The sequence below is a fragment of the Galeopterus variegatus genome, unplaced genomic scaffold (genome assembly GCF_000696425.1).
Source record: "Galeopterus variegatus unplaced genomic scaffold, G_variegatus-3.0.2 Scaffold15283, whole genome shotgun sequence".
In the NCBI taxonomy this organism is placed as follows: domain Eukaryota; kingdom Metazoa; phylum Chordata; class Mammalia; order Dermoptera; family Cynocephalidae; genus Galeopterus; species Galeopterus variegatus.
Genome location: NW_007741394.1, coordinates 5,673 through 22,609, shown reverse-complemented (window position 1 = coordinate 22,609; position 16,937 = coordinate 5,673). Strand labels below are relative to the sequence as shown.

At 43.8% G+C, this 16,937-nt stretch overlaps 1 protein-coding gene across 1 annotated transcript; it reads left to right on the top strand.

Moving 5' to 3' along the window:
* Positions 1–3,207: 3,207 nt before the first annotated feature.
* On the top strand, positions 3,208–16,145 carry LOC103582216 (rap guanine nucleotide exchange factor 1-like; the record flags this gene model as incomplete). Its single annotated transcript, XM_008563870.1, has 4 exons — positions 3,208–3,347; positions 3,921–4,034; positions 10,846–11,024; positions 15,923–16,145. Coding segments are annotated over 4 exons (656 nt in total), but the record flags the coding sequence as incomplete, so codon positions are not given.
* Positions 16,146–16,937: the final 792 nt, after the last annotated feature.

The following is a 16,937-nucleotide window of genomic DNA, read 5'->3' as shown; positions in this document are numbered from 1 at the left end:
CGATTTCTTAAATCGCTGGGAAAATTGGCAGGGGGAGTGCTTTTTATTTTTAAAACGACAGATATCTAGATTTTTTCAGTGCATACTATAGTGCTTTATTCCATAATTTTCAGCCAATTTCAAGTATTTTCTGTGAATTTCTGCTGTTACAAAAAGAAGCAGGCTTCCTGGGACAATTTTTTGGTTGGTTGATGTGTTCAGGTGTTGAGTGAGTGTTTACCGCGCATCTTCTGTGGCCAGTCACCACGTTAGCCCTGGGAAAATAGGCATGAGCAAGACAGGTACACCTGTCAGGGAGCTTGTGTTCTTGTAGGGAGACAAGCATGTAGATAAATCAATTAACAAGATCGTTTCAGACACTGGAATATATTGTGGTAAGTGGTGAAATGAAGGAAGATTGCCTTCATCTTGATTTTTTTTTTTTAAACGGCTTTGAGATGTAATTCACATATACAGTTCACTCATTTAAAGTGTACAATTCAATGGTTTGGTTTTTTTTTTTTTTAAGTTATTCACTAGGTTGTGCAACCAATCACCAGATTCTAATTTTAGAATATTTTTGTCACCCGTCAGAAGAAACCCCATACACTCATTAGTGGTCACTCTGCATGCCTCTTTCCTCTCTGCCCCCACCCCCACCCCAACCCCTACCGCTACACCCACAGTCTTAGGCAACCACTAATCTACTTTCTGTCTTATAGATTCACCTATTCTGGACATTTGAAATAAATGGTATCATAAAATTTGTGGTCTTTTGTGACTGACAGCTTTCAGTGAGCTTGTTTTCAAGATTCATCTAAGTTGTAGCATGTGTCAGTACTTAATTTCTTTTTATTGTCAAATAATATTTCATTGTATGGATTTACCGCATTTTTATTCAGTTACTCATGAACATTAAGACGTTTGAGTTGTTTCCGCCTTTTGGCTGTTCCAAATAATGCTGCTGTGAACTTTCCTGTACCAGTCACATAGACATATGTTTTCATTTTTCTTTGGCCTATACCTAGGAGTGGAATTGCTGGGTCATACGGGAACCTTGTGTTTGATCTTGTGATGAACTGCTAGATGTTTTCCAAAACATCTGTACCATTTTACATTTCCACCAGTAGTGTGTGAGGATTCCCGTTTGTCCAGTCCTCAGCAGCACTTGGTACTGTCTCTTTTATTATACCTGGTGGGTGTGAAATAGTAACTTATTGTGGTTTTGATTTACATTTCTCTAGTGACTAATGGTATTGGCCATCCTTCCATGTGCTTATTGCCAATTTATATATCTTTTTTTTGGACAAATATCTATTTAAAGTCTTTGCCCATTTTAAATTGGGTTGTCTTTTATTGCTGAGTTGTAAGAGTTCTTTTTATTTTCTGTATACAAGTTCCTTATCAGATATATGATTTGCAAGTATTTTCTCCCATCCCGTGTGTTGTCTTTTCACTTTCTTGATGGTATCATTTGCAGCACAAGACTTTAATTTTGATGAGATCCAGTTTATCTATTTTTTTTCTTTTATCGCTTGTGCTTTTGGTGTTATATCTAAGAAAAACGTGGTCAAATTCAAGGTCACAAAAACTCCTATGTTTTCTACTAAGAGTTTTATAGTTGTAACTGTTACATTTAGGTCTTTGATCTATTCTGAATTCATTTTTGTATATCCCGTGAGATGGGGACCCAAATTTATTCTTCTGCATGTGGCTCTCCAGTTGTCCCAGCACCGTTTGTTGAAAAGACTGTTTTTCCCCCATCAAATGGTCTTGACACCCTTGTTGAAAATCAGTTGGCCATAGACACATGGGTTTGCTTCTGGACCCTCAGTTCTATTCCATTGATCTATATGCCTATCCTTATTCCAGTACTGTACTGTCTTGATTAGTGTGTCTTTGTGGTAGTAAGTTTTTAAACTGAGAGGTGTGAGTCCTGCAGCTTTATTTTTCAAGATTGTTTTGGCTATTCTAAGTCTCTTACATTTCCATGCCAATTGTAGGATTAGGTTGTCAATTTCTGCAAAAAAAAAAAAAACAAACCAGTTGGGATTCTCATAGGGATTATATTGAATCTGTAGATGAATTTAGGGAGTGTTGCCATGGTAACAATATTAAGCCTTTTGACCTATGAACATAGGGTGTCATTCCATTTATTTAGATCATATCTAATTCCTTTCAACGGTGTTTTATAGCTTTCAGTGTATAAGTCTTACACTTCTTTTGTTAAATTTATGCCTAAGTATTTTGTTCTTTTTGATGGTACTGTAAATGGAAGCTTTTTAAAATTTCACTTCAGAGTGTTCATTGCTGCTATATAGAAATACAGTTGATTTTTGTATGTTGATCTTGGATTGTGTGACCTTACTGAATCTGTTTGTCATTACTAATAGATTTTTAGTGGATTGTTTGGGATTTTTCATACACAAGATTATGTCATCCACAAATAGGGATAGTTTTATATCTTCCTTTTCAAACTGGATGCCTTTTATTTTTTCTTCTTGCCTAATTGCCCTGCAAGAACTTCCAGTACAACATCAAACAGGAGTGGTAAGAACGGACATACTAGTCTTGTTCTTGACCTTAGGAGGAGATTATTCAGTCTTTTACCATGGCCCAGAGGGTTTTGGATACCGTACTTCTAGTTCAGTCTCTGCTGCCAGTTCTGGGGCCTTGCCCATGTCATTTGTCACAGTTCTGTAAACCAGAGAATGAAGAGGCTGATTCAAAAAGGCCTTCCTTTCCAATTCTCACATTCTGCACTTCTGTGATTCTACTTGGTATCCTTTCTTCTTAGCCAGTTCCCTTGGATGTTCCCTTGGATGTCGGTTACATCATCATATGAACTCTATAAGGACACTTGGAAATATTTGCAAGTTCTTTTTCGATATCCATTTTGACTGCCTTCAACTTCCACAATTCTGAACAACTTAACCTAGGTGGAAATTGTAAAAACTGAAGCAGAGATATTTTTTGGTTTTGTTTTTGGTGCCTGGCTGGTACAGGGATCCAAACCCTTGACCTTGGTGTTATCAACACTGTGCTCTAACCAACTTTAACTGGCCAGCCCAGAGATGTTTTAATGGATCTATATTTCCTTTCCTTTGAAACTCTGAACATCCAGGAGGAAAGACTGGCTTGGGTACACTGCTTATTTCCACAAAAGTTTAGTGAGCCACAGCTTCTTCCCACTCTGCCCTCTGACAGTCAGTATCTTCTTTGTTTTAGACTCTCAGCGTTCTCACCTCTCCTCCTTCACCATGAAGCTGATGGACAAATTCCACTCACCCAAAATCAAGAGAACACCATCAAAGAAGGGAAAACCAGCTGAAGTGTCCGTGAAGATTTCGGAGAAGCCTGTGAACAAAGTAAGCCAACTGTCTCTAGGTGTTTCCATTGCTTGCTTTGAGCAATATGAGTTTGTGCTGTTTGTCAGTTCACTCCACGTGGACTGAGCTTTCAGTACGGTAACAACCATTCTGTAGCTTTGGATGGTTCCAGACAGAGCCTTCAGTGTCCCTGTGAAATGTGAACCTTTAGGATTGTAAGTCTTTGTCATGTTAATCAGAGTTAAGCTCAGTTGACTAGAACGGTTCTCCTTTTCCAGCTGTGTCATCCTCTGGGCATTAAAAACAGCTCAGCACATCATGTTCATACCCCAAGATGCCGCCTTCCTGCCCCAGAGGTACCCACATTGCCCTGGTGCACACACACACAGGGAAGTTTGTGATGTTCAGGAGTCCACCTTTTGGCTTTACGGCCTGTGCTCTAAAACATGCAAACCCCTTGAAGCCCAGCCAAAGTTGTTCTCAAGCACTAGCAACCTCAGCAGGGCTGGTCAAGCCAGATGTTAAAACAGCTGTTGATTTTCATCAATCCCTCCCTTCAGCCTAAAATGGACATTTTAAGCTCTGTAGGAATCCAGGTTTCCTCTCTTCCAGGAGGCAACAGACAGATTTCTACCAGAGGGCTACCCTATCCCCTTGGATCTGGAGCAGCAGGCAGTAGAATTTATGTCCACCAGTGCTGTGGCTTCCAGGTCTCAAAGGCAGAAGGTCAGTGTGACATTAAGAGGAATCGGGTTTGCCTTGCCTTCTACTACAGAATCCTGGCCCATGGTTTTGGGGATGGAAAAAGATCTATTGCAATATAATTGTGTTCAATTGGGTGGCGACTGTGGGCTGAATTCTTCAGGAAAGAGTCCAAGGGGCCTTGGATAAAAGGGAGAGTTTATCCAGGCTCTCATGGTCTTTGGAGAGAGCTCAGTACTCTCTCCAAAAAACAGAGTAAAAGCTTGGGGATCCTTTCTGGGGTTGGCTTGGGTGTGCTGCTTGGGTCCAACGGTTTCTAGGGGAAAGTGGGCGAGTCTCATCTCTAAAGACCAGCTGTTCTTTCCTTGCATTGCTAAGATGATCTGGATAGTTTAGAATGGGGGACCTTAGGGTGCTCTTTTAGACATCAGCAGGGCTCGGGAGTGTGGTAAGACTGCCACTTGGCCCAGTGCTGTCAGAGCCAGGACACCTGTGTGTTGCTAACATTTATCGAGCCTTTTCTTGGCCCCTTGCTAAGCACTTTACATGTGTTCTCTTACTTAATCTTCATAACAGCCCTGACACGTGAAAAATTTATTTTACTGAAAAGGAAACTGAGTCTGTAGAGATATTAAGCATTTAGCCAAAGTCACACAGCAAAAAAGCAATGAAGTCAAGATTTGAATGCAGGCTGTATGATGTCAGAGTCTGAATTCTCACGATGCTACAGTTCCTCTTCATGAAAGAAAGCTGGAGTTTACTTTTTTTTTTAAAAAAAAAAAAAGATGACCGGTAAGGGGATCTTAACCCTTGACTTGGTGTTGTCAGCACCACGCTCAGCCAGTGAGCGAACCGGCCATCCCTATGTGGGATCCGAACCCGGGGCCTTGGTGTTATTAGCACCGCACTCTACCGAGTGAGCCATGGGCCGGCCTTGGAGTTTACTTTTTAATATCTCAGAAATCTAAATATTACTCCCTTCAGTATGATCCTCAGAAAGAAATTAAAGAAAAAGCTAAACCAGATTTGTCATTAAACATGAAAATAAAACTAAGCAATGTAAAATAAAAATAAGCCTTGTAGACAAATATCCTCAATCCTCTAGTGATTATCCAAAGGATAATTATATTAGGACTATTGCCACAACCATCAGTTTAAATGCAGCTGGCAAACACTGCCCTGTTATTTAAACACATAATTCTTGAATTTTGCAATTCATCTACTTTTGGTTTTTATGTTGGCCAGCAGAATATCTTAAAATTCTAGTTAGAAGTGGAGAAAATAAAAGTTTTAAGTCCAAAAGTCTTATGTTGAATAATAGTTTTTCCTGTCCCATCTGTTAACAAAAGGAGGCTGAAGAATAAGAGGGAAATATTCAGCGTTTGCCAGATTGATCTAAATTCCAGATTAAAGAAGAGTAATAAAGCAGACGATCTGGTCTGTGCCACATTATTTTGTATTACAATCTGTTTAGCAACCTCTTGGAGCTGAGTTTAATATTAAACTCCAAGAAGAGTGTAAATTATCATCTCACACCACTCTATGCAGATCAGAGTAAAATGACTTACTAATGATGTTCTGCCAGTGAGCTCTGATATGAAACTGTTCAACCACTCAATTCTTAGATTTTCCCTCTCTTCATTAATTATTCCAAGAGAGGTCGTGAAGGAAAATCTGATGCTAAAGTACCCTCACGTAGTGAGGTGCTTGCAAATCTCAGGGGACATTTGGCAATGTCTGGACACATTTTTGGTTGTCATGGTAGGATGGTGAAGCAGGTGCTACTGGCATCTAGTGTGTAGGAGCCAGAGATGCTGGTGAACATCCTACAATACACAGACAGGACAGCTTCCCCACAGCAAGGTATTATCTGTCCCTTAATGTCAGTAGTGCTATGGCTGAGAAACCTGCTCTGTAACAAAGAGCTATAGGTCTGATCTTCACCCAAAGAAGAATGTTAATCCCCTTTTTGGTCATTGCCCTTTAAAAAGGGTTGAATTACTATGCTCTGCCCCAAATCACCTGCATGGGACAAATAAGTACAAACCTCTACTGCTTACTGGTGGCCCACAGACAGAACCGGAACTGTCGGGGAATCTGCCAGGATATATGGACTTAGAGGATGATGTCCAAGAAACCTTAGAATAATAGGTCTGTCATTTGCTGCTGTCATTTATTATTTATTGGCACTCTTACCACTTAGGGAGTGGTTACGTACACATTCTTATTTCATCCCAGGTTATACACATGGCTCTCCCCGCTTAAATAAGTAGGAGATAGAAGCACAGGTTAGATAGAAGTACAGATTCAGATTCATTCCACTCACACAGGGTTTCTCTCTGCCCAAACCCTGTCCTGCATGGTTTCGCACATGCTGTCTTGTTTATTCCTCATCATAGCCATGTGGGAAAGCATTTACTATTCCCAGTAAACAGACAGTGTTAGCTCTGGCCCAAGTTCTCCTAGTCAGAATCTGTTTTGCCCCACTATTTTCTGTTCTCTTTCTAGACTGGTTCCACTTAGAAATATTAGTTGTCTCTTTTATCTTCTTAGTTCAATTTAAAAATTCAGAGTAGTCCATGATGAATTTATAAACTCTTTTGCAACTTTTTAACAAGCCTAAAAATTGTGAGCTGCCGAGTAATAAAGTAGGAGAGAAAATTTAGCCACATACTGGGAATCCAGAGATGACGGTCCAGGTATAATCACAATTAATACTGTCCAAAAATGGCCTGGGTGGCCTGGGTGGCCTGGGAGGTGTGAGTTCTCCATCTCTGTGGGCATCTGGACAGAGGGGTTGGATCCTCGGGCCATTGAGTGGACTGCTGGAAGGATTTTCCTTTCAGCTCTTGAGATCTCATGATGAAGTATAAGCAGGGAGATGCACTGCCAGAGAGCCTGGTGGTGGGTGGTGCTGTGAAGTACTCATTATAACTGATCTCTGTTAAACACATCTTTTTTCTTTTTAAATATGGAATGCTTAACAAATTTGCATGTCATCCTTGTGTAGGGCAATGCTAATCTTTTCTGTATCGTTCTGATTTTAGTACATGTGCTGCTGAAGCAAGCACTTAAAAGCGTCTTCTTGGGGCCGGCCCGGTGGCTCACTGCTACAGTGCGCCGCTTGGGAGCGCGGCGGCGCTCCCGCTGAGGGTTCGGATCCCACATACAGACCGGTTCCCGCTCACTGGCTGAGTGAGGTGCGGGCGCAACACCGAGGGTTGCGATCCGTTGCCAGACATGAAAAAAAGCGTCTTCTTACTGGGCCTTGCTGTTCTGGTCCAATGGAAAAGAATAATGTTGCAGTGCCTTTAAAAATTCCTGAGGGCCGGCCCAGTGGCGCACTCGGTAGAGTGCGGCGCTTGGGAGCGTGGCGGCGTTCCTGCCAAGGGTTCGGATCCCATATACAGACCGGTCCGCTCACTGGTTGAGCGCGGTGCGGGCGCAACACCGAGGATTGCGATCCCATTGCCGGTCGCGGTACGGGCATGACACTGAGGGTTGCGATCCTGTTACCGGTCACGAAAAAAGACAAAAAGGAAAAAAAAAATTCCCGAGATTCCAGTTTCTTATTATCTTGATTCTACTTTGCTCCCACCATACCCCCAACCAGGCTTAGTCCGGATCTGAACGGCTCCCTGTCCTGTAGTGTCGTAAGACGAGTTACTCTGCGGAGGAGGGCACCTGGGCTGCGGATGGGATGAGGGAATGAAGGCGCAAGTTGGTGCTCCCGATGCTGCTCTGCTGAGGGGAGAAGCATCTGAACATTAGGGCCAGTTTCTCTCACCTCTTTCTCCTCCAGAGCCTATCTTATGTAGCAGCTGAGCTAAGTTTTCTGACTGTCTCTGCCATCTGGGCCTCGTTTTCCTTGTTTATTAATTGAGAGCTTTGGACCAGAGGGTCTCTAGTAAATTTCTTTACTTCTTCCACTGTTTCTGATCAATCTTTTTCCCCCCTTTCCATCTCCCCAGTCTCTGGACTCAGACACACCAAGTTCAGATTCCATTTTCATCACTACAGCTGTATGACCTTGGGCAGGTTGCTTACTTAACCTCCTCTCACTTCCTACCACGGCTCAGTTTCCTCACCTGTGAAATAACAGTATCTACTTCATGGAGTGGTTGTAACCCTTAAAAAAAACAATGCATGTAAAATCCATAGCACAGTGGGTAACTTGAAGTATCCATGGAGTGGTAGCTGTAATCGGGCCTCTTTCTTTCCCTTTTAGGTTTTTACATCCTTTCTCCTCCTTCTTTGCTTTATTAGCAGATATATAGTCTCTGATTTTGGTATAGTGTCTGTTAAATTTTATGAACTACTTCCATACACATTCTCATCTGATCCCCCACATTAGCCTCTTTAGTTACAGGGCAGACATTATGCTTCCCGTTTTGCAGACAAGGAACCTGAAGCCCACTGCTCCCTAAGCCCAACAGTTGGCCTTGGACCTAGGCTCTCCCCAGGCACTGACAGCCTCATTTAGTTTCCAGGCTTATGTGGACCAGTGGTGGTATCTGGAGCCCCACAGCAGGAGCGTGTGCAGGTACACGCATCTGCCTGCCTGAGATCGTGCAGCACGTAACTTGAGCAGAGCCAGGGCATCGGGTCCCTGGTGCTAGCTAGTGCTGGGTATGGGTGTGTCCTCGTAAACTCTGCTCACTGAGGGCTGCACTTTGCAGGAAACCACTGTTTAACAGCTGAGGGGCTAGCGGAATGCACAACACTCAGAGGCTGTTACTCTGGGAGTGGGGTTTGCTGGAGAGTTCAAGGCAGCAGCCTGACTCTGCTAAATTGTGGTTCCTGTATTAGGAGCCTAGGGCAGCCTGGCTTTTACATGGCTGATGTGCTATCTCTGCAATGACAGGAAAATTTTCATTTTGCTCTGAAGTGCCTTGCCCCTTTCGAATGCGTCCCATCCCCAGTTAGCCTCTTTCTTCCTAGCAAAACTGATGGCACATTTTCTTAAAATGTTTCCTGTTCCCTGACCAAGTTTCATCATTGCTGGCTTCTCACTCCTGACGCGCTAAGATAGCACTGTTATTGTCGTAGTCTTCCTCCTGCGGGCCTGACCATGGCTTCAGGCACATTTGATGTCGGCAAGCGCTGTGATTCCTTCACACTCAGGTTCCTCATGTCCATGAGCTGGAGAAACAAGTGCCTGGCCTCTTGGAAACAGACTGTAAATAAACAAATATGTCAGGCTGTGAAAAGAGAAAAACTAAAGCCAGGGTGAAAAGGATCTAGTGATAGGGATCGGGAGGGTGCTTCTCCCTTGGGGACTGTGTCTTAGTGGTCTGCAGAACACCTTTGGGAAGTGACCAATGAGAGAAGTTACATTGTATCTCTGAAAGCCATCTGACTAAAAAGCTATTCACTTGATCTCATTTATTTATATATATTTTTTTATATTCCCATGAAATAAAAGCTTCCACTATTGAATTTTTTAAAATTTAAAGTGACATTCCCCATCATTTTACAAGCAAAGAACTAGTATTCAGAATTGTAATCACTTTTTATTATATGTCTATCTTTGTATTTTTTTTTTCTTCTCTTTTTGTCTTTTTTCGTGTCCGGCCACGGATCGCAACCCTCAGTGTCGTGCCCGTACCGGACCGGGACCGGCAACGGGATCACAACCCTCGGTGCTGCGCCCGCACCTCGCTCAGCCAGTGAGCGGGAACTGGTCTGTATGTGGGATCCGAACCCTCGGCAGGAGCGCCGCCGCGCTCCCAAGCAGCGCACTGTAGCAGTGTGCCACCGGGCCGGCCCATATCTTTGTATTTTTACAGATTATTTAAATCAACATTTTCTAGAAATTATTTTCTTGCTCTCAGTTGCTCTTATTTACATTGGCTGGACGTCACAGAGCCCATGGGTGGCAGTTTTCCTCATACGTGCTCCTCTTACTTTATACTGGATATGTAATAGGTCGTCCTTGAGTAGATTAACCATTTTGGGAATTAACCATTCTGTAGATTACTCTTGACTGGGACCTGGGTCGTTGACGTTAGGGTCAGCAGGGGGAGGGTGGAGAAAGGGAGCAAAGGGTGTGCTCCCCTGACTGTGCATTCTGGGTCTCCCGTTGTCAAGAAGAGAGTTGGGTGGTAGTTTGTGTATCTTCTTTTCCTCTGGGTTGGGCTTTCCTTGGCAGCAGAGGGACCCTGACTGCTGTTGGCAGCCATCGCACAAGTAGTGACAGAATCATTGCCATCTGCTTTGGCTTCTTCACCTTCTCACCCAGAGCCTCCCATCCCTTCTAACCCTGGGGGTTTCCAGGTCCTTTGGGAGTGGCATATCATTTCATTAAGAGGGGGCTGCAGGTTTAGGGTGAGCAATATGGGATTCTAGTGAGGAGTCCTGGGGGAAATGGGTCTTGAACCTTAGTGCCCCCAACCAGTTTTACATGTCCCCTTGATCTTTGAAAGCAAGGCCTGTGTTTCTTGATTTGATTTATAGGATGTATATGTACCGCAGGACTTGACTCCTGCTTCTCCAAGTCATCAGTAAATTAGTCCTCACAAACTTAATGAGATCAGTAGTGGTATCTCAGTGTGGTTGGTTAGGACAGAAAGGAGAAGTGACTTTCAATACCTCAGGGTCACAGAAGGGAATTCCGGAGTTTCTAAGTGACCTTTCTTGGTCCATGCCCCTTCCTCTTCCTTTGGGTCTAGCTGTCTCCTGCTTACAATCCTTAGAAAATGGCTTGGTTTCTGCAGCAAGTACCTTTTCCATTCACATCAATCTCAAACTAGTTTACAGGAAATTTTATTTTATTTTTCAAGATAGCTCCCTTTAATCTCTCTCCTCCCTCCTTATGCTTAACGTTTCCTTTCAGAACCTGAGCTGGCTGGAAGAGAAAGAGAAAGAAGTTGTCAGTGCCTTGCGCTACTTTAAGACCATTGTGGACAAAATGGCTATTGATAAGAAGGTCCTGGAGATGCTTCCAGGGTCGGCCAGCAAGGTGCTGGAGGCCATCTTACCCCTGGTGCAGAGCGATCCTCGCATTCAGCACAGGTGAGTCGCCTGGGGGTCTTGGGCTGGGTCACAACAGTGGAAAGCTTAGACGCATCTCGGTTTGGGAGCACTTGTCATGCAAGGTTTCTAGTAACAGTCAGGAAAAGGGACACCCCCACCACCAACTCCCCACCAGCTATCCCTTGATACCATCCCAGGCTGAGGGTGTAGGGGAGGGAAAAATCACTCCCTCCCACGTTCATTGGATGGACTACAAATTAAATGAACGTAAAACAGATTAACAGGAGAAAAACCGTATTTAATTACATGTATATGCACAGGAGTCCCACAAAATATAAGGCTCCAAGAAGGGTCAGGTGATTGAAGCTTATATAGCATCCTGAGCTACAGAAAAGAATGGGGGTGACAGTTTTATGGGAGGGCAAAGGTAGGAGTTGTGTGCTGGTTATCTTGTCACACAGATGAAGTCTCTCATGTAATAAAAGTTGTCTCTTCCTGATATAGATATTTTACTAATGTAGATTTCCTTCGTAGATAGAAATTTCATTTACAAAGGACAGCTTTTCAGAGCTACTCCTGCGTGTGCAGTTTCTCAGAATAACTAGCTCAAAATATGCCGAAGTATACGAGGGTACTTCAAAAAAGTTTGTAGAAAATTAGAATTAAAAGATAATACAAAGATAATACAAAGCTTTACATGAACTTTTTGAAGTACCCTTGTATTTTGAGGTTGCGTGTCCTGAGCCCCAGCAAGGTCATTGTTATTCCTGTAGCCTCAACGCTGAGGCAGATTTCTGCCTTCCCCATGGATGTAGCTGTGGTGTAAGTCTGTGGTTATTTCTTTACGTTTGCTCATTGGCAATAATCCCATTGATTTGGGCACATTTCTCCTAGTTCCCTCAGCCACCTAACATATTCACTCAGTCCTATCAATATCTAGCCTACTAGAGTCCTCAGCTGTTTAGATGATTAGACCAAAAGAGGTAGAAAAGAACCCGTTAGAGCATGGAGTAGTGAAGCCCTTAACTGTATCAAGCCAGGGTCTCCCAGGGCAGCAGCTGGATGCGGTGGAGTTCACCAGGGTGGGAAGGGTGGGGGGTGGAGTCAGCCTTTGCTCCAGGAAGCTTTTCTTAGGTAATGCTTTTATTGCTAGAGCACCTTCTCCTCCTAAAGGTTAGTGAGCAGCTTGCCCCATATGTATTGTTAAGCACAGAAAGAAAAGCAACAGTAAATGTAATCTTAAGTGAAAGCCTGGTAGGAGTTTTTTCTTGAGAGGTTTTTTGTTTTCCTTACATGGTACCTGTTTAGGATAAATGCATCTCTGTTTCGATTCCTTGAGATTGCTTAGTGTTCGCTCAGGCCCATGAGGCTAAGCTTTTATGAACTGCTTTCAAAACTCGAGAATGAGGGCCAGCCCGTGGCTCACTCGGGAGAGTGTGGTGCTGATAACACCAAGGCCACAGGTTCGGATCCCTATATAGGGATGGCTGGTTAGCTAATTAAAAAAATATTGTAGAAAGAAGAGAGAAAAGAAAATTTTATATTTAAACCAGACATATCTTATATACAGAATACCTAGATTGTTTTCAGTGCAGTCAAAACAGTCCACTTTTATATACACAGTGCTATGGATTGAATTGTGTCCCCCCCCTCAAAGTTTATGTATTAGAAATTCAAGGGCCAGCCCGTGGCTCACTTGTCAGAGTGTGGTGCTGATAGCACCAGGGCTATGGGTTTGGATTCCAATGTAGGAATGGCCGGTTGGTGAGAGTGTGGTGCTGACAACACCAAGTCAAGGGTTTGTCTTCCCACAGTCAGTCCAGTGCCCAGTGTGGGAAGGGCTCAGTACTGGTCCCCTTGGAGGAAATTTACTATGGTTATACTATGGTTAGATGAATGGATGGCTTTTATAAAATGCTCCCACATGTCTGTTCTCATGGCTGGTCCATACAGTGAAAGTGTTCAAATCTAGTTGAAAAAATCAGCTCCCCCCATCATCTGATAAAGTATATGGTATAGACAGAGTGGAAGCTCTGTTGAAGTATGAAGAAGGGAAAGTTACAAGAGAGTGGTAGTCCCATTAAACTTCTTGGAGGAGGAATTTCCACAGCTGGACTTGAGGGAAAGACAGGAATTGGCTTGGCTGCGGGGACAGGGGAATGGCAAGAAACAAGGAGCTGAGGCCTCTGGGCGTGGTGTGTTCCTGGGAGGAAGGAGAGAGTCGCAGTCCCATGCAAAGAGTGTGTGCCACTCCAGGGCATTGACAGGGGGACGGTGGGGAAGAGGACGGTCACTTCCCTGCTACCCTCAGGCGCTAAGCCTTTTTGGGAGAGTCCAGGATAGAGTCACCTTAGCTAAATCCCACAGCTAATGATGTGACAGTGTCTTGCTGCCAGGATTGTGGCTTCCTGGAGTGTTAGCCAGTAACTCCGTGTGGAGATTACATGCAAACACTGGATAAGAATTGATCAAGTCACATGATAGTGGGGGGGGGGCTTCTTATAGTTGACAAAAATTATTTGATGACTATAGCCATTTTCTAGAGAGGAAAAAGGGAAGTGCCTGGGTAGCTTTTTGTAGAGAATTGTGAGAAGGAATTGTGAAATAGTTTTGTTTTTTGTTTTTTTTTCCTGGTACTCATTTGGCTAATACCATTGAAGGGATTTTCCTCCTGAAATTCTTCCAAAGCCAATGGTGATATTTTTATTGATCTCCCTGAAATGAGAAAATACTTCCTTAGATGTTCCTGTTAGATTCTTTCTGTCATCTCCTTCCTTTCTGCTTGTAGTTTGGAAGCTGAAAGGCATTTTCCTGCCTTCTGCTCAGAGCCTCTTCTGCGGGCCTGTTCCTTGTAGGCAGGCCCTCTGCTGCCCTCACCTAGGCTCCCAGGATGGTGGTAGACCAGTCTTGAACAAGCAGCTGACCCTTCAGCACAGCAGCAAGTGGAGGATTCTCCTGTATGTGGAGCTGTGCCTGTTTTCACACAGGGGGCCTCGCTCCATTGCAGAAATAGGCTGGGCCACTGGGTGGCATTTCCATAGTACTGGGCCCTCCTTCCTTCCTTTCTAATGTCTTAGCCCCTTGACAGAAGACTATTTTTCTTCTAAGCTAGTATGTGAAAGGTGGACATAATTACTAAATTCTCTAAGTGCCTTCCAGGAAACGTTAGCATCCAGCGCAGGTGGGAATTAAGTATTAAACAAAAGTGTTCCCCCCCCCCCTTTTCATCTAATTATTGCTAGTCATTTAACAGTGCGATGCTTTGGTTGAGTTCCCCAATGGGTACATCTGTGGAAGGTGGTGGGCTTTGTTTAATGAGGCCTCACCTGACTTCCAGGAAGAAGTGAGGGAGCCTCACTGCTGGAAGCTCCAGCCCCCAGGAAAGACTGTGGGGTGTTTGTTCTCCCCTCCAGGTCCTCCTTCCTAAGAGAACAACAGTTCCAACACCAAGTGCTTTTCTCTGGGCTTGCTCCGGGCTCTTTTTGAATGTGTTTCTGCCTCTCGTGGGGCTCGAGAAGCTGGCTCATTCTTGCTGACTCTCCTCTCCTGCTGGAACACGCACTGAGCGTAATGACTGGCCGACTGGAATGTTTAGATCTCTTGGAACAACTTTTTCCTTCTTACCTAATTCTGAAGAGCTGCTTATTAGAGCACCGTTTGGTTCATATTTTTGTTTTAAGTGGCTTTGTTTTTAGAACCTGTTTTAATCATATCTTATGATATATATTTTTCCCAGAATTATATCTTCAGCTCCTAGATGTCTGCCTCACATTTTAGGGGGGCGGAGGCAGCACACAAGTTTTGTATATTTTTGCTTTTCCTGTGTTATAATGCATAATGTTTGAAATGGAAAAATAATTCTTTCCAGAATTCCTAAGGAAAATCATATTTAGATATTTGAAAATATGTGGAATATGTAAAAAGTCTTCCTTCTGGGCCGGCCTGGTGGCGCACTGCTACAGTGCGCCGCTTGGGAGCGCGGTGGCGCTCCCGCCGAGGTTTCGGATCCCACATACAGACCGGTTCCCGCTCACTGACTGAGCGAGGTGTGGGAGCAACATCGAGGGCTGCGATCCCGTTGCTGGTCCCGGTCCGGTACGGGCGCGACACTGAGGGTTGCGATCCGTTGCCAGACACGAAAAAAGACAAAAAGGAAAAAAAAAAAGTCTTCCTTCTGGCAGCTGCCGTGTAATCACTGGTGCTCCCAAAGTACTCAGGGCTTCTGTTTTGTGTGTCGGCATCACAGTGTAGCTGTTAGCTGGTACCTTACACGCACACACACCCCGCTACCTTGACATATCTCCTCCACCATCACAAGTCCCCTGGCCTCTGATGTGTTACTCTTGAAGTGGTCTGCATTAGTGCGGTCCTCTGATGCCTCAGCCCTGGTTATAGAGCAGAGGATGGTGAGGCTGCACCCATGCTGGGGGAACCCTAATAAACTATAGACCTGTCTGAGCTGATGGCTGTTCCTTTAAAGGATCCTGCCTGTTAAAATTCCATAAACCTGTTGGCTTCTTGGGATACACCTAAAATGAATTTTAGTCTAATTCATCACAAGAAGTATGCAATGCTTTGACCTAGTTCAATGATTAGCAACTTGAGGGAAGGGAAGATGGGGCTCCCTGAGAAATGTTATCAAAATCAAAGCGTATTAACTATCATGATGGAATTTTTATACATTGTATTTGGGAAATGGAAAAATTTTATAACACAGATTAGAATATAAAGCTCCACAAGATCTTTGTTGGATGTGAGAAAAGGTAAGGGGAGAAAAGGTTTGTTTATTAAGAGGAGGTGTGGATTTTACACAAAGGAAAACTGAGAAACCCCCTAGTCACTGAGAAGCTGGTTCTGTGCTGAACAGGTATCTTACAGTGATGGTCAAGCATTAGATTTTTTTAACATTCTTTTTAAAAATCTTCTCTTCCCTCTAGCTCAGCCCTCTCCTCCTGCTACAGCCGAGTGTACCAAAGTCTTGCCAACCTCATTCGTTGGTCTGACCAAGTGATGCTGGAAGGCGTGAACTCAGAAGATAAAGAGATGGTAACAACTGTGAAAGGGGTCATCAAGGCCGTGCTGGATGGAGTGAAGGTACTAGGCGCGCACGCCAGACGTCCTCCCAGGGGTCTGTCATACAAGAACTCTCCCGAACCTTAATGCAGTAGGATGAAGTTCTTTCAGCATCTCTGGTGGTGATGTGTTCTGTCCAATAACTACTTAATTCTCTCAGGACTGGTATAGATGGCTTTTACAAGCCTCTAGAGTACTTGTCCAGATAGGTGGGAAAGCTGTCAGAAGCAGTCAGCCCTTACTGGGCATTGTATTAAATCTTCAGCAAGTCTTTATGTCCCAGCTCTGGCTGGGCATGCTTGCTGTCTAGACAAAATGCAATGGAGAATATTTTTGCATGGACTTTTAGCAAAACTCCCAGCATGTCAACAGCTACCTTTTCATATTCTAGGAACTTCTGGGATTCTTGGTACAAAAGTAGGATTGAGCTGAGTAAGAAAGGAAATTGCCTATATTTACTTGATATCCATGACATGGTCTGTGTATTTACAATCCAGGGAAGTCAGAGCAGCATAATAGGAAATTATGAATCATAGTTAAGGTGGGAAGCAAAAGCCATAAAGGGCCTGGAATTGAGGTCTGGGGGACAAACCCTAATTGAGAAAATAAGTCCTAGTGGAGGAGGAGCAAGACAGAATGTAGGGCATGAGATGGGTGCGGGCCTGTGGGTCAGTACCAGGCTGTGGGCAGTAGGAAAGTAGACACCCTGCTGATTCACCACTTACTAGTTTGTGAACTTGAACGATTTACTCAGCCGCTCTGTACCTAAGTTAACTCATGTGTAAAATAGGTATAATAATAGTTCTGTGCATCACAGGGTTGTAGGAAGGATTAAATTAGTTAACACATATAATGCTCTTAGAACAATGCCTGACACAT